At 56.0% G+C, this 17194-nt stretch overlaps 1 protein-coding gene across 3 annotated transcripts in view; it reads left to right on the top strand.

The window, feature by feature from the left end:
• ZFAT (zinc finger and AT-hook domain containing) overlaps nt 1-17194 on the top strand; it is a 191409-nt gene that overhangs the window by 51570 nt on the left and 122645 nt on the right. For all 3 annotated transcript variants that reach the window (XM_044244906.1, XM_044244907.1, XM_044244908.1), the window contains one exon: nt 16249-16437. In XM_044244906.1, the coding sequence (XP_044100841.1) occupies nt 16249-16437 (189 nt within the window). The remainder of the gene's footprint in view (nt 1-16248; nt 16438-17194) is intronic.

A 17194-nucleotide genomic window follows, 5' to 3' on the forward strand; every position in this document is an offset into this window, starting at 1 on the left:
CTTCATGTCACTTTGGTCACTTACCATGGTCAGTTGACTTTTTCTCCACGCTGGCTCCCGTTCTTACGGGTCAGGCCTCATCGTCTCTTCTTGTGACCCTTCTGGTCTGCCCTTCTCCCGTCCATGCTCTGTGTACATACACCAGTGATTTGCAGTCACATCCTGGTATGTATTCACTTAGTTACTTATAAGTTGCGTTTTTAGAATTTAAGAACTATCTTACAGAGTCCTTATTATAGGCCTACCACTGTTCTGTATGTCTTATAAATATTAATGTATTTCCTCTTCATAAAAACCCCATGAAGTAGTTACCAGTTTTGTCCCCATTTCACAGATTAGGAAACTGAGACAAGCATCCTGTCCAGTGTTAAACAGTAGTTAGTGCTGGACCTGGGCTGGGAGCTCAGGTATTTTGCTATAAGAACATGTTATAGACATTATAAAACACACGTTAAAGTCTAAAATTCCCAAGGATGTGATCAGAAAGGCGAAGAGGAATTCTGTTTACGTCCCACATACCCGGATGGTTTTACGCATGCCCTGGATGTGTGCACTCTGGCTCTCCCTACCATTGGAGCCGCCTCTCTGAAGAGCTCACTGGTCCCATCCCTCCCCTGGAGACAGGCCCGTACACCTGCCCCTGTTCACAGACATTCGGAGCTCCTCACCAACCTGCTAGATCATTGGTGTATAAACCTGACAGCTGCCCCCCACACACCCACAGCCTCAGGCCCATACCCCTCCCCCACTGCCCACCTGCAACTCCGGGACAAACTTTCTAAAGCCCCAGGACTCTGTGCTCTTTCTCTCTTGTGTGCTGTCCTTTGCCTGAGACTTGCTTCCCTCTGTCCTGTGAATAACCACACTCATCCGCAGCCCCTGAGCCTCGGGGCCCTCTTGTGTGCCAGCAGATTCCCACTCCCCTGAGGCTCCCCACTCCCCTGCGGCTCCTGGCCTCCATCCCTTTGCAGGCAGGCTTGGTGTGCATGTCTTTGTTCTTGGCCTCTGCCTTCCAGCAGCCCAGGCTGCTCACCCCACGCCATGCGAGTCTCCTCCTGTTAGGAGTGTCGGTCTATGTGTCTGTCTCCCTCCATGCTGTTAGCTCAGCAGGCAGGGGCCCATCCTGTCCCCGGGACCTGGTGCCCTGCGCATGGCAGAGAAGCACTCCTGTCTCTCTCTTCTTTGCCAAAATCTAGAGCCAGCAGACTCTGCTGCTGTATGGGTTTGGCACAGACAGACTGCTGCGTAAGGCAGTTTGTGTGCCTAGCTCTTTTCGCCGCTCTGTTCCCAGCGTTTAGAACAGTGCCCGGCACACAGGAAGTGTGGTAGGTGTGCGAATCCCCTAGGGACAGAAACTAGGGCCGTGTGGTGTCTGATGGGCAGCAGACTCAAGGTTAGTTTTTCTTGCTTCCCCGTGCATTTCTCGGTGGTGTCGGGCAGGTGATGTAGCTGAGGTCCCTGTACGTGTTGCTGACTCTCTGGCCATCCACAACTGCTCGTGGTTATTTCTGGACTCTGTGTTCTTTACATTTTGGGTTTTGTGCTCCCCCCCCCCGGCCCCGCCCCAGCCCCTTTCCTGCCTGTATTTGATGGTTGCCTAAGAAAGTTACTTCTCACTTGCTGGTGCTTCTCAGTCATCAGAAATAGAACCTGAGTCACCCCGATTCCTCCTTGGATCTCACTCCAGGACAAACAAATGGTCACCAGGTCCTGCTGGCTTTTGGCCCTGAGCCCTTCTGGGGCCCCTGGTCCCCTCGCTGGCCGCCCTTCCTGCCTCAGGTCTATCTTTCCAGGCACTTTCAGCCACAGCCCTTGGTTGGTCGCTCCACATGTCAACTAGGCCCGAGGCCGCCCCTTCACAGAGAGGTGTAGAATGCAAAGATGACCTGTCATTTTCCTCCTGCGCATCCCCCCATGGCCTGCCTGTCCTTGCCTCAGACTGGACTGTTGCCTCTGGGCCGCTGCTCTGCCTGCTTGTGCCCACTTGTCTCCTGGCTCCTTTGGGGCAGGCAGCTATTTCTTCCTAGCCCCCTGTGCCCGCTGAGCCCGCCTGCCAGCTTTCTCTTCAGGGCCGCCCCTCACCATGGAGGCAGCTGGTGAATGTCTGCATGGTGAAAATACCTGCGCAGGACCTTCGTTACTCCGGTAGCTTCTGATGCTTGAAGCGAGGTTCTGATGGATGAGAACAGGATGTGTGCTCGGAGAGAAGAAGGTGTGGGACCTATGGCCCGGAACCTACGGGGAGCTCTAGGGGCCCCAGAGGTGGGTGTGCATCAGGCCGCTAACTTTTACAGATGCGTGTTTATGTGTTTGGAGAGTTTCTAGAGGCAAGCCAGTCCAGCACTTCCCTGCGCCTGCGGAATCCTAGACTCGGGTCAGCGGGACCGTGATGCTCACTGGCCCTGGCTGGGCTCCACGGCGATGCCAATGCGCCCTCTTCGTGCGTGCCCAGCTGTGCCAGCCGCTGCCAGGGCACCGAGGGTCTCCTCTGGTCCTCCCGCCGGATGCCAGGGTAAGGCCGCTGTCTCACTGCAGATGAGGAGAAAGAGGCTCTGGCATGTGAGGGACGTTGTCCAAGGCCAGCTGGCCGTTACCTGAATCCCTTAGATCTCTGAGCTCCAGCCCTGGTCATATGGCTCGGGCTGTCTTCTTGGCTTCTGGTCCTCCACCTTGCCCCCCTGCCCTGGTCCAGAGTTTTCTGAGCTAAAACCTCCGGTCCTGTTGGGGATGATGTGTCCCAATGTGAGACGCAGAAGTCGGGGGTAGATCTGACCCTGTGCACCCCGATCTCTCTGTTCCCGCCTTGCCGTGTCCCTTGGGTACCGGGGCACTCAGACCCTTCTGCTGCAGCGACTGGGGGAGGGGGCGGAATGGATAAGATCCCACCTAAGCAGGACTGTATGGCTGGACTTCTGAGTGAGGGCTTCCTTGTTCAGCACCTTGGAGGCCAGTGGGGGCCGTGCTGGCTGTTCGTGACGGTGTGGGGGAGTCTGTCCTTCCGTGTCAGGAGGCGGAGGGGGCAGCCCAGTGCTTGCGTCTGCAGTTAGGCGGGCTGCCTGCTGTGTCCTGGTGCGGAGGGCCCAAGAGGGTGTGATGGAGGCCATGGCACAGTGGGCTTTCACTCTAATGGATGCTTTTTCCCAAGATGGGGGGATGCCTTGCCTGTGACCCCATTTGAAAAGGAGTGCGCTCTCTCCCATGAAAACCTGGGCTGGCTAGGAAGTACTGGGATGAGTGGTCCATGGCCCACGGCCCGAAGCTTTTATAGCCACCTTACTGCTGTGCCTGGTGCTTCCAGGCTGCCAAGGGAGCTGCTTAAAGCTGAGGGCTGAGATCCCCACGGCAGGCAGATTCTCGTCTCTTTTTCTCTCCTGATTCCTGGGCTTGTGCTGTGGTGGGGTGCCCAGCCAGAGTTGGGGGATCAGAGTTGAGTAAGGTGAGTCTCTTTCCTTGAGCAGCTGAGTGTCTGAAAGGGGAACAGTGAGGTGAATAGATAACGGAAGTTGGGGAGGACCACGTGTCTGTGGAGTACATCCCGGTGGGCTTCCTGAGGAGGGGGCCCAAGCTCCACGTCTAAGGGTGACTTGGCATTTGTGTGTGTGGAGAGAAGGTGAGATAGGCATTTCCTTCATGATGGTTGGGGCACAAGCCTGCAGGTGCGGTCAGGTAGCGAGAACAGGGGTCGCACGGAAGACAAAGGCCTCGTGTCCCTTAGGTGCTTCTTTTCATCGCTGTCACTCCATGGGGTCACTGCCGGAAGCAGGTGCTTGCCTGGCTTTCCTTCGGAGCAGGACAGCCTGAATGAAGGGAGAAGGCCTGAGGGGACGAGCAAAAGCAAAAGTGATGCGTATTCAGCAGGTCCGATGGAAGGAGCGTGGGCTAATAAGTTCCAGAAACTGCTGTCTTAGCAGTGTGGAGTGAATTGGTGCCAGAGTCCCAGAATATAATCCCTTATCCGTCTGCTTTTCTGACAACTGTTCTGAGCTTTTTATTAATGTGGCTGATAACACTTTACTCTCTGGGGTGTTCTGAGATTTAATTAGTTCTTGGGCAATTTAGAATAGGTACTTGAGAATATTAGCGCAGCGTTAATTATAAATGAGTGCATATGAGTTAATTTCTTCAAATGTCTGATTGCCTGTACGCTTAACTCTTCACCTGCCCTTGGCCGAGTCTGCCTGTAGGGGCTCTTGGAAGGCCTGTGGGGAACTCAGCGATACAAACGCAAACACGGATCCCACTGCTGAGTGTGGGGTCGGAAAACGGAACAGCGTCCCTCCCAGAGGATCCCCTCTGAGACAGGAGGGGATGGGGAGCAAGGAACAAGGAGATCTTTCCTCAGAGGGGCTTAGTTTTTCTTTGTAAGGTCAGAGGAGCTCATCAGAGGTAAGGGTGTGTGTGTGTGTATGTGTGTGTGTGGGTGGGTGGGTGGGTGGGTGGTGTGTGGTGTGTAGTTAGGGGTTGAGGAAAATAGGAATATTTTTGAAGACAGTTCGTGCAGCAAAGTTGTTCAGAGCTTCGGGGTCAGGGCAGAATAATCTTAGCACTTCGAGGTAAGTGTGAGGAGCGCCTGTAGTCATCACAATGAAGTCTGAAGGACGCGCGGAGAAGCTGCGGGGGAGGCAGCCTGGGAGGGCAGGGTGGCGGTCAGGGATGACTTGGGCTGAGGTTGGAGGGCCACGTGGGCCTTGGATTCTGAGGAGGGGGTGGAAGTGGAGGGGAGGGGAGGGGATGGGGAGGGGAGTGCCAGCTCTGGCAGAGGCATCAGCTCCCTTAAGGCTCCCTGGCCATACGTGGTCAGTGGGACGTGGTGTGGTGGTCTTGATGAGGGTCCACGTATCTGAATTCAGCAGTGGCCTTGGAAGTGGAGGGAAGCGGCCATATTCGAGAGCTCTGATTGCCAGGGCCTGGGCAGAGGTTGGAGTGGGTGGGAAGCAAGAGGAAGGGAGTGGGAGCAGGTGCTGGTGTTGTTGGCTGGGGTGCCGGGGTGGAGGATGGGCCCTGCCAGTCTTGGGAACCCAAGAAAGAAGCAGGTTTGGGGAAGAGAGGACAAGTCACTTCTGGTCGTGTGTGGACTTTGGGGGACTGTGGGTGTCCAAAGGGATGTTATCTGCGTGGACTGGAGCCCTAGGCTTGGGGCCACCCTCCGTTGAGGGCCCAAGTGGATGGGGCATCCACTGGGCAGAGGCCCCTGCTGCCGAGCGTGCGGAGGGACAGGGAGCAGGAGGCTGCCTGTAAGGGGGAGCAGGACAGGCAGGCCTGGAGGTGAAGGGAGTGGAAGCTGGGGTAGGGGCCGTTGGTCTTGGGAACGCGGCTCACGCCGACCTGCTGACGAGATGGGGGTTGGGAAGTGGCGTCATCTGGGGGTGACTGGAGGGTCATGGATGTGGGCAGGGAGCACATGGCGTGCTTGAGTTGGCAGCTTGAGGGTTGAGTAAGGAGATCCTGTGTTAAAGGTTTAGGTCCTCTGGGAAACTGGACAGCGGGGTCATGAGATGTTGCTAACACCCTGGGTATAGACCAGTGCGGGGGGGCGGTCCCCGGAGCTCCAAGGGCCAGTGGGGGTTAGAGCATGAAGCAAGCTCAGATCAGTCAGCAGGTGGGGAGCTGGGGTGGACTGCCCCTGCCCCGTCTCCTGACGCTGCCGCCAGTGGCCAGACCCCAGGGAGGCTTGAGGGTAGGGGAGGTCCTGTGGGAGTAGCACAGCTGGGTGAAGGTGGGGAGGCTCGAGGGGACTTCCTAGAACACTTCGGGGCTCTGGACTTTTGCTCATTGCCCTTAGAATGGAACAGATGTCTGGTCTCCACCCCTGGAGCGACTCTGCCCCTGGTTTTGTAGACCGAGCACCTTCCTGCCTATGCAGGCCCCAGGCCCGGTCGCAGACGTGGTCGGGGGCGGGGGTCCTCAGCCCTGCAGCCCGGCACACCTGTCTGTGAACATGTGCTTCTGCAGCAGGCTCCGCATTCCGCTCTGTGCCGTGCCGTTGCTCTTGAGCTCCGTCTTCTAAAGGAGATGAAATGTAAGGAGCGCCAATCGTGTGTTGGGCTTGAAGAGCAATAACGCACGATGTCAAGAAATTAAAAGTCGTAATTCCCAGAATGTCAGTGACTCGGCGGAATGTACGGGCCGGGGGCTGGGGGAGGCCGGCGCGCGGGCAGCTCTCTTGTCCGGGCTCGCAGCGGTCTGAGACTCGAGGCACGGGAAGCCCAGCCGCAGGCCCGAGGTGGACGTCCCGAGGGACGACTGTGCGTGCTCCGCCGAGCCGCCTTCCCGTGCTCGAGCTCGCAGCATCTCCCTCTGCACGTGTGGATCGCACGCTCGGAGAGCTCCGGACCCACGCGCTCACGCTGCCTGCTTCTGCCGTGGCCGCTCAGAGCCACCGTCTGGTTGGAGTGTAGTTGACCCGGCCTTGCCTTGGGCACCCTCAGCCGCCAGTGTTCGAGCTGTTTTCGGGGCCCTTCAGAGGTGCCTGAGGCTCAGGATGGATGGGTCGGGGGCGGGGCAGCGTGGGGAGGGGGACCCCAGCCACTTTAACCAGAGAAGTCACGCCCCTGTCTCAACTGTTTATGCTGAAACTGCTTAAATGATTCAGTTGAAAAGTATTCTGGGGCTAAAAGCATCGCAGAAGCGCCCTCCTCATGCACTGAGGATCACACTGGGATTCCGTGATGCGACATGGTGTGAAGTGGGTGACCTCGGGCCCCTCCCTCAGTCAGGTTTCCGCTCTCTATCTCACCGAAATCACATCCTGTTTTCTGCTGGATCAGGGCCTTTTCTAGAGCTCAGTGGAGTTATTTTAGGCTTCTAGTACAATTTGAAGACAAAATACTTCCTTAAAATTAATTGTGTAATTATCACTCGTTCACAAAGCAAGATATTTGGACGATGGTTTCCCTTAAGAAGAGCGAGTAGAAGCCTGGAGGGGTGACCCGGGCGCTCCCTTCCCCCAGCTGCCGCCAGCAGCTTTGTTTTCCACACTGGCTGCAGTTCATTCAAAGACACCGGCTGGCCGGGGCTCCTCATCAGGCTCGCTGTGTAGGCCCAGGGGGTCAGCTGGGCGGTCTCCGAAGCAAGGCTGGGTGGGTTATCCCAGCGTAGTCGGTGTCAGCCTGCTGTCAGCATCTGCCGACACCGAAGGGCCACCTGTAGTTCGCCTTGTGCATTGCCCGAGACCTTCGTCTGTCTCAGTGCAGGGAACATGTCGACCTTTCCCTGTGTGACCGAAACCCAGACTCTGGTTTTCTTCACTGCCCAAGAATTGCCTCTCCCTGGCAGGGAGCATGGCTGCAGAGCAGGAGCCTGGGCATGTCACTGACCAGCCGTGGGGATTGTGAGTGCTCGGCCCCGGGGGCAGGGGGCTGGTGTGGCGATCAGGGTGGCCAGCTGTGTGGTCGATAGCGCAGTGGGTCTTAGTGTGGCAGGCAGGTGGGGGGCATGGGTGGCTGTTGGGAGCAGATGGCCTCTTGCTGCCTGTAGGGTAGAGGGCAGTGGGCTAGAGGAAAGAAGTTGTTCCGGGCCAGTGTTTGCCCTGGGTAACCTGTCACCCAGCTGCTTTACCCAGGGACAGAGCAGAGGGGTGGCCGCGCAGATCACTTCTGGGCTGTCTTTCCTCTCAGCCCTGGAGCCTGGGAGTTCAGGTGGGTCCTGCACGTGAACTCGATGTAAACTTCTCTCCTGCACCCAGCAGACGCAGGAGAGGGCAGTGGGAAGCCCTCACTCTAACACAGACGGACGCCGGTGTGATGTTGGATCTGCCGCCTACCGGGGGAGGGTCTCTCTGTCCTGTTGCTTCTCCCCCTCACTGAGCCTGATCTTTAGGACGGGCTGAGGGACAGAGCAACTTCCTAAGGGCCTGGGGACCGAAGGAGGGGGTGACATGTGTAGCATGCTAAGGGTTGGGGCCGTGGTCTGTGGGTGAGCTTCAGAGCTCTCTGGGGGTAAGAGTGGGCCTGCTTCTTCCCTGGGTCCCCACAGCCAGGCACCCAAGGGGCCTCCATTCGTTCTCTGTGTAATGAAAGGCTGACTTTCCCGCCTGCTGAAGCGTGAGGTCCTGGCGGCTCCCCACTTGATCGAGTCCCTAGGTTTCCTGCAAAGTGGACTAAATCCTGCCGTGCTTCACAGCGCTCCCATCGCTGCGGGAACAGACGCGACCGAGCCATCAAGTAAGTAAATAAGCCGCGTCACAGTGACTGTCCTCATCAGTAGGAAATGATTGTGTGAGTTGTGTTTGTTAGATCAGAACGAGAGCGCTTGGGTGCACACTGAACATTTGGACCTGCCCAGCTTCCAAGAGCCTGATTACCTTCTAACGTACTTTGTAATTTATCTGTTTATCTTGTTTTAAAGATACTGAATGTCCCTACTAGCAGTACATTCCAGGAAGCATGGATCTTTCTCTGTTTGGTATGCACAGTGTCCCCAAAGCCTAGGACAGTGCCTGGCTCTCCATAAGGGTCTGTGGAACGAACTGTGACTATTAGAGAACCAGTACATCCTTAGTCCTTTGATAATACGAAGGAAATATTTATTTCTTTTGTGCAAAATGATGTTTGATTTAAGAAGGACGGACCCTGAAAAGATCTGGAAGTAGGAGGAGAGTGAGACGTCAGTTTACAAAGAGAATGTTTTATTAAGTGGTAGAAAATTACTGTTGAACTTGCTATTATAGAGAAATTCTGTTTTCAGAAGAGCAGTTCTTGACATGAATACTTAACCAGAGCGAGGAGGGTAACCAGCAAGCAGGCTGGCAAACTGGAGAGACAGGCTTTGAAGTCAGACCCACAGTTGCCTTGGCCGTCCCGAGTCACGGCCAAGTAGAGTCCTGGAAATAAAAGTGAACGTGGCTGCAGAGCCTGGCGGTTTAATTGGCCTCGGGTTCCAATAATGTTGTGTCTGGAGTGAGCGTGGCCAAAGGACGGACAGTCGTGGGGGAGTTTACGTGGCAGATGTGGACAGAGGGCCGGGACTTCGCAGGGGAGGGTCCTTAGGAGGTCAGTGCCGATTATTACCGCCACGGACTGGACACCAGACAAACCACGCCCCTGCCTTGCTGCAGAGTTGCCATGCACGTCCCATCCAGAAGCTCGGGGGAGGAGACTGGAGTGGAGGGAGACGGGAGACTTGAGCAGCAGCAGCCTGCGGGGGAGGCAGGAGACGCTCAGGTGTGCGTCACGCCGGGCTCCTCTTCTGTTGTCACCTTTGCCTGAGGTGAAGAGGGGCCGGTCTGGTCACCCCGGAGTGTGGCTGTCTGCACAACACACTTCACCTTGCGTTTCCGGGAAGACTCGTGGCAGTGGGTTTGTGCGTGGTGGTCATGGTCGAGATAGTCGAGACTGCCTGCGGTTTATTCTTGAAAGCCAACGTAGTAAGTCAGAGCTCAGGGCGCTCTCACGCATGTCCAGGCCAGACAGTTCCCCAGCAGGTCACCTCAAGCCGTCTGTGGGGAGCAGGGAGAGGTCTGTGTTCCCAGACTAGTTGCCCGCATAGACCGCTTGCCTTTGAGTTGGGGGTGGGGTGGTGGTAACGGCCTGAGGACAGGCAGCTGTGCAGTGACTCCCTACCACCGTCTGTTCCTCCATCTTTAGGATCACCGACTGCGGTGGTCCCTGGACTTTCTTTGCTGTTGCTTTCTTGGCCTCCTGCTGTGTCATTGCCCAAGATGTTTTAAATTGTAATTGTTGCTAATGCTGGCAGAGCAGGTTGTGTTGGGTATTTGCTCGCTTGGCATGGCAGGGGTGTTAAACATCTTAAAAGCAAAGCCAAATCCAAAGCAGGATATCTTGGGAAGGATTCAGGTCCTCTCAGCAGAGGAAGGGGGCTGTGTTCCTTGCAGGAGCGTGTGGGTGAGGGTCTCCCTCCCATTGCTCTCCACGGAGGGCTGAGCTCTAGTTCGGGACGGAGCCTGTTCTGAGAGGGACATCCGAAGGACAGACCAACAGATGCCCTGAGGGGACAGGGTTGGGGAAGTTTGTGCCGCAAGATTGCCTCTGGCTACCGACTCTGTTTCTTCTACAGGAGCCTGCTGTGGTCTGAGTGTTTGTGTCCCCAGGCCCCTTCCTCCCCTGGCACAGATTCCTGTGCTGAAATCCCGATCCCCAAGATGATGTATCAAAAGGAGGACTGTTTGGGAGATGATTGGGTGTGGAGGGCAGAGCCCTCGTGAACGAGCCCCCAGGTTACCCCCTCACCCCCTCCTCCACGTGAGGACATACAAGAAGGTGCCAAGAACCAGGAACCTGACTCTGCCCTGGCCCCAGGTCTGCCTTGATCCCGGAATTCCAGCCTCCGGGCCGTGGGGAACAGACTCTGCTGTTTGCAAGCCCCCGATCTGTGGCGATGTGTGGCCGCCGCGCGAGCTGACTCAGACCGAGTCATCAGAGCGGACTGTGAAGGCAGGTGGAGGAGAGGAGTGTGGAGGGCATGTGGCCGTGTCCCGGGCGTTCCCAGGACAGGGTGGAGGCGATGGGTGTTTACTGTGTGTGCGGACTTGCATGTGAACTGTGTCTTTTCATCTTCAAAGCCGTCTTTGTGGCCCGTGCCATTATTTTATTTTTTCTGAGGGATTTTATGGAGGTGAAGTAGTTTCCCAAAGTCCCACTGGAAGTGGTGGAGTCTGGCCCCAGGGCCCCCCGACACTGGCGTGCGGGATGTCCCCACTGCCTCTGTCCTGTGTCCTCCAGCGGGCCCGTGTGACTCGCCACAGCCTTGTGCAGGACACACACGGGCACCCGCCGCGGAGCTGTTTGATTTCGGATGGAAAAAGCCACCAGGAGGAATGCAGGTGTTCGCTGGGATGGGGTGGCAAGGTGAACAAGTCCGTAACTCAGCAGAAGCAGGCGAGTATCTCCAGTGTGTCCGGGCAGGTGCGATCAGCAAGCCTCGGGAAAGCGCGCACCGGCGGGACCGCGGGGCTGAGCCCGCGAGACCTTTAGTAGAGAAGAGACGTCTTCGAAGAGGCAGGGATGGGTCCGGTGAGGCCGTGGGGAAATTCAGGCGCAGGCAGGGCTGCTCAGGTGTCCACGTGGGAACCGGCACAAAATCACCAGCAAGGCTTCCTTCAGCTCTTCTCCATTTCCCTCCATTCTCCCTCCTCTCCAAGGACAGCTGTTGAACACCTACTGTGTGCTCCTGCCATGGCGGGGCATGAAGACTCGGTCGTCGGAAGTCATGCCAGCCGTGGGAGAGCCGGGGGACTGTCAGGAGCTTGGCTCGCAGGCGCGCTGTCGACGGCCCCTCATTTCTCCGCGTCGACGCCTGTGTTTGTGGCCCAGAGTGTCTGGGAGGCGTCGAGGGTCGCTGTGGGCCGTGTCTGCCCGTCTGTCTTCACCCTCTCGGCTCTCGGCTCTGACGCTTCGTGTTCTGCCTGGAATGATTTGCCGCTCCCTGAACGCACATGCTGCTTTTCCCACGGGAGTTTCTTCTGTCCGTGCTGCTCCCTTGCTGAAGAGACCACGTCACGCCATCTCCAAGACTCATTTCCAAGGCTGCTGAGGACAGTGCTTGCCATGTGGTGCCCGAGTCGGTGGGAAAGCTTTGCACGGAGACTGCAGAAGCTCTGGAGAAGGGAGTGCCGCTGAATGGGCTGCGGTTCCACGTTGCATGAGGCCGCGGAGAATCGAGGCAGGTTGTGTATTTGGGGCAGTCTTTAATGGAAAGCATCTTAGCATCTGTTCCCCTGGGTGTGGCCGTGGCTGTGGACTGTTTCTGGGTGATCCCAGGAGGCAGGAGTGAAGTAGTGACAGGGAGGTGAGACAGGGAGGGGGGAGAGCCGAGGCTTCGGTATTGGCTCCCGGCTGCCGTCAGCAGAGGTTCGACTCTTCCAGGATCCTGAAGCTTCAGAATGACTTCCAGAAGTGTCCCCCAAGTCAGGAGCCCAGAGCGGTTACCCTGGCTCCCGTCCCTCATTAATGGAGGCTCGGCCCCCATCCTATTGAGCCGTCTTCACTGGTGGGCTCAGCGGGGACCCCGAAGGGCGCCATGTACAGCAGAGGTGGGATGCTGGAGGGCATGGTCAGTGTGAGCTGTCCCCTGGAGCTGCTGCCGGAGGGGGGCAGGGACCGAGGGGACACAGCCAGAGCCGCACTGGCATTTCTGTGGGAGGGGGTGGTCAGGACCGCACAAAGCACAAACTGGACTCTCAGGCCGTCAGGGAGGGAGGGAGGTGCAGAGTGGTCTGTCGCCCAGTGTCTTGCCCAGAGTTCCTCTTTACTGTCCCCTGTTGCTCATTCCCCTGGCCTCTCTTGTCCCTGCCCCCTGCTCTCCACGGCCGTGTTCCTCCAGCGAAGCGCCGTTTCCCTGTGAGTCAGCCGAGAGTTCAGAGATGCAGAGGCTGCCCGGTCCGACTTCCAGGTGGTGCTCTCTTCCCCACAGCGTCACAGATGGGATCCGAAGCCTCCTTGAAAACTGTCCTTGGAGATGCATCACTAAAGGCTACTCATCCCTCCTTGGACAGCTCTCACTGCTGGACATTTCTTTCTCTGGCTGAAACCTGTCATGACTTGTGCCCACTGGTTGCAGCTGGGTTTCTGGGAGCACAGCACAGCAGGGCTTGTCACCTCGGATGAGCCCTTTCTCTGCTCCAGGCTTGTGCTAGGTGTGCAAAGAACACGAAGACGTGGGCCCACCCTCCAGGAGATCACGGCACGGTGAGGCGTCTGAATAGAAATTTGCAAAGCAACGTGAGAAGCCCACCCATTGATAGGGTGACCCGTTGGCCCATGCGTGTGCGTGCATAAATCGTGTGTGTGCGTTTGTCTTTTGGAAAGGCAGGGTACGTGGGGGTGAGGGTGTTGTGTGCAAGGTGAACGTCCTGGTGTCGGGTCAGCTCGTCATCCAGGGCCGTTCTAGCCCCCGGGAGTGAGCAGATGAGTAGTGGTGGGCGCGTGTGGGAGGCTTTCCCTTGACAGGTCAGGGGTCCCGGGAGAGAGGATTTATGGCGGATCCCCAGAGGGCTTTGTCTAGTCCTTCCTCCTTATGGAGATGGGAGGGAAGCCGTGGAAGGGCTTTAAAGGGGGCCAGGACAGGGGCACGTTTCAGTTCTGAACTGAGTCACCCTTGGGTGGTTTGAGAGTGTGATAGTCGGGACAGCGCAGCAGGGACGCGAGCTGCACGTGTTTGAGCACCAGGACGGCTGTTCCTTTGGGGAACGGGGTCTCAGGACCGGCGGTTCCCGGGTGGGCTCAGCGGCGTAGCTGCCTTCAGGATCCCGGGGTCCACCTTTGCCTTTGAGACCCTCCAGGCATTGACTCGTCTTTCACTTTGATCTCTTGTAGTTTCTGGGTGTTTATCTCAGTTCCGAGCAGCGGACATGGTCAAGTCCTGTTGAAGAAGAGGGGGTTTCTTTCTTCTTAGGGAGAAAAACTGCTCCCAGAAGACCCCTGGCCGCTTTCAGCTTGACCCGCTGCACTGCACTGAGGGTCTGTAGCCCCAGCTGCCGGGTGGGGGTGTGGGGGGTGTGGGACCGGGCAGTGTTCTCTGTCCCGGTAGCTGGACGGCACCACCGTTGAGGAGGCCCGGGCACCGGCAGCGGGTTCGGTGGCCGCAGTGTGAGCCCTGCGGGCAGAGAGGTGGCGTTCTCGCCCCGTCTCCTCTTCTCCACCCCGGGACAGCTCAGGCTCTTCCAGACCTTTCTTGCTACCGTCCCCGACTCTCACGCAGCCTGCTCTTCAGCGCCTTCCTAACTGACACACGATGCCTATAGCAAGGTCAGGGTCCCGTTTGTCCAGGGCCTGGCTGTGAGATCCCTGCCGTGCCGCCGTGTGGATGCCGAGTTAAAGCCGTCTGGCTTTCACCCGGGTTCAGCTCTCGGCAAGCTCAAATTCTCAGGGCCCTTGTTTTTTTCTTTTCTTTTCTTTTTCTATTTTAATGTGAACGTATCTATTCCTGCTGTGTCGCCCACATACTGAATTGTATACCTGGGTGAGTTCTTTTTTTTTTTTTTTGGGTGAGTTCTTTTTTAAAGTGGAACATCATTTTAAACAAGAGCAAAAAAGAATCCCTTGACATGTTGTTTCTACCTCTTCAGAGCGTCCAGTATATTCTACTGCGAGTGCTTATGCACGTGTACCACCCACCGTCTCGGCCCCATAAGGAATTCTGTGACTCAGGCAACGTGTAGATTTCTTGAGATGTTTTTAATATAGTCACCACAACATGATATAAAAAAATTCCCCCATTAGGCATAGCGCAGACCCAGCCTCACAGAACGTGAGCCCCAGCGGCGACTTTGCAGGTCTCTTGTTTTGCCCCGTCCTTTAGCTCTGCAGGACTTGTCCTGTTCCTCAAAGGATGGACCTGTGTGGTGGTCCTTGACTTTCCCCTTTGGCCTTGGAGAGTAGTAATGCACAGTCCATCTGATTCATGCTCTCATCTGCTAATTTTTCTATTCAGTTCAATGTTAACATGTTTCATGCTCACACTGATTGCCTAAAGACCGTTTCCAGCAATTTAGTTCTCTAAGACTGTTTCCACCGGGTCTGCATATGTTGCAGGCACCCCCTGCTTACAGAGACAAGCACCAGAAGGCGCCATCGGTAGAACACAGAACGTTGGTGTGTGTTTTGAGCAATGCTCCCCGGTAGCCACTTGTTTTCCTAGCCTCATCTTGAGAGAGCCTTCCTCCCACCGGGAGGCCTCGCAGAGAATTTGTGCTTCTTTGCTTTTTCTTGTCCAGCCCCCCCCCACCCCTGCCCTGAGTTGGTCCGTTATTGTGCAGGTCTGGCTGTAGGCAGACCCGAATCTTGGCAAACACAGACTTCCCGAGTTGGCCCAGGCACTCTCCCTTTGGTTTCTCCAGTCTTCTCTAGCTTCTGCCTTATTGCTGCGCGGTTCCAACTTCCACCTGTGTGATGCACCCCCTCCCCGCCAGTGCTCTCTGAACCCCACTGTCCGTCCGCCCGGCTGCGTGTCCCCCACTGCACTGTAATGAATGGTTCCTTCTGCTTGTCTGACCTTCCAAAGGGGTGACTCTTGGGCAGTTTCTTTCAGGTTTGTGGTTGTGATTCTAAGACAGAAAACGCCTTTCCCCCTCCTCCACTGTATTTCCTTCGGAATCTGGCATTCAAGGGATCACTTGCACTTGTATTCTTCCCTTTCTGTCTTGGAGTGTTTCTTAGCCCTCAGGCCACTGCGACGTCTAGCCGTGTGAAGTTAGCATTGTTCCTTCTGTGGCTGACACATCCATTCTTTTGTGTGCTGATGTCTTTTGAACCCACTCAGTTCATCCTCCCCAGTGGTGGCACGGGTTCGAAGCACGGATGTGGGGTCGCCCCTCTCCCACATAACATGTTCCAGGGGCTCACCCCTGCCTCCCACAGCGGCCGGGGAGGGCTGTAGGTCAGGGCAGCCTCACACATGTTGTGCTTGGTTCTCCCATTGTTTTAAGATTTTTTTTTAGAGGAGTATCAACCTTGAAAAATCAGAAGGTTTCATTTAAAAATAAAGTCTGGATTTTCTGTCCTCTTTGAGCAATCAGGAGATCTGGTGACTTTGTCCTCAGTCTTGACAGGGCATCCTGGACTGGCACCGGGGCCTGTGCTCTGTCCTGGAGCCCCACCCAGTGGCTTTGCCCACCCACGTTACTAGTTTGGTGTCCATGAGCTCTGCACTCAGGGATGGAGGGTCCCCGGCTCTCCGGCGCCCTCAGGCCCTCTAAGAGCAGGCTGTTACTCCCTGCCCCAGTTTTATGTTTACCTCCCTGCGTTTCTGTGAAGCTGTTGCTATGCAGCAGGCAGAACCGATGGTTTTCAATTCTTCCGTCGCTCCTTATTTCTGTTGGTGCACAGCTGACTGTCCTTGCCCGTTTCTCCCACCAGACTGCAGGGCTTTTAAGGATGGGGTCTGGTCTGTGTCTGCACCTTATCAGCCTTTATAGCCACCGTGGAAGGTAGCTAGTGGTTGTGGCTTGAATGGTTCTTCCTGGGCTGTAAATCTCGGAGACCTTATCTTCCATGGTGGCTCCGCGATCTGGCAGGCGTTGAGAGACCCAGGTGCAGAGTTATGCCTGCTGTGGCAATGCCCCGATGGTGGCCTGTGGCAGCGGTGCGGGAACTACGTACTGAATCGGACGAGAGCCCAAAGAACCAAAGACAATGGCGAAAGTGAGAGGCCCTCCCAGCAGTCAGGAGCGCTGTGTATATATTCCATGTAGGTATGTCTTCTACTGTCCCGTGAAAAGGTCATGTGCAATCTCCAGTTCCGTCACTGATCTAAAAGGACACTTTATGCATCTAGGTACTGTTTGCTCTTTAGGTGATGAATCTGATCTCGAACTGGAAAGGAAGTATAAGGAAGATGATCGAGAAAAGACCCCCAGGAGGCCGCGGACACAGAGGACAGAGAAAGTCCAGAAGATCCCCTCAGGAAAGGAGGCCGGGCAGGTTTCCGGAGTGAAGAAACCCATCATAAGTGTGGTTTTAACGGCCCACGAAGCCATTCCAGGTGACCACAGCAAGCAGGAAGGGGCAAAAAAGGCATCTTTTACTGAGTCTGTACTAGGCAGCCTGACAGTTTGGACCCTGTGGTCGGGGCAGCTGGCTTACCGATCGGGTCCCGCACTGGCTACCCATTTGTGTGACACCATGGCGGGCCCGTTCCTGCAGGCCGGTTGTGGACAGCATCTGAGGTGGGGGGAGGGGAGGGGTCCTGCTGCTGCCATAGGCCCGATCGGCACATTTCTTTCCTCTGCTCCCCTGGCCCAGCCCGAGTCCCCGGGGTGCCCTCCCCTTACTACCCTTGGCGGTGGGGTTCCTGTCGGAGGCAGACCCGCTCTGACCAGACGGATGCCCCTGGTCCCCAGAGCCACACTCTCATATGGCCCCTCTGCCCATCTTTCGTCGGCTCATCACATATTTTATAATATTGGAGACTTCAGTCTCCCTTTCCTCTCACATAAAATAGAGTGGAGATATTACACTACCTTTTTAAAAAAAAGGTCTTTCAGGAAGGGATACTTTGGACAAAAAGCAGTTTATGATAGCGGGTTACAAAGTAATAGGATGGTTTTTTCCCTATCCACTTGGTGTGATAGTTGTCAAATAATATTTAAAATCAAGTGCAGGATTTCAAGATTTTAAGAGCAGCTACAGCCTTTGAAGCACCTCTTTTTGATGGTAATAGTAGTCACTCCTTATTCAAAGTGGAAATGCCGGTGAGTGTCTCTTTATACCTCAGTGCAGAGTAGGATGATCAGTAGGAA

The sequence above is a fragment of the Neovison vison genome, chromosome 4 (assembly GCF_020171115.1).
Source record: "Neovison vison isolate M4711 chromosome 4, ASM_NN_V1, whole genome shotgun sequence".
In the NCBI taxonomy this organism is placed as follows: Eukaryota; Metazoa; Chordata; class Mammalia; order Carnivora; family Mustelidae; genus Neogale; species Neogale vison.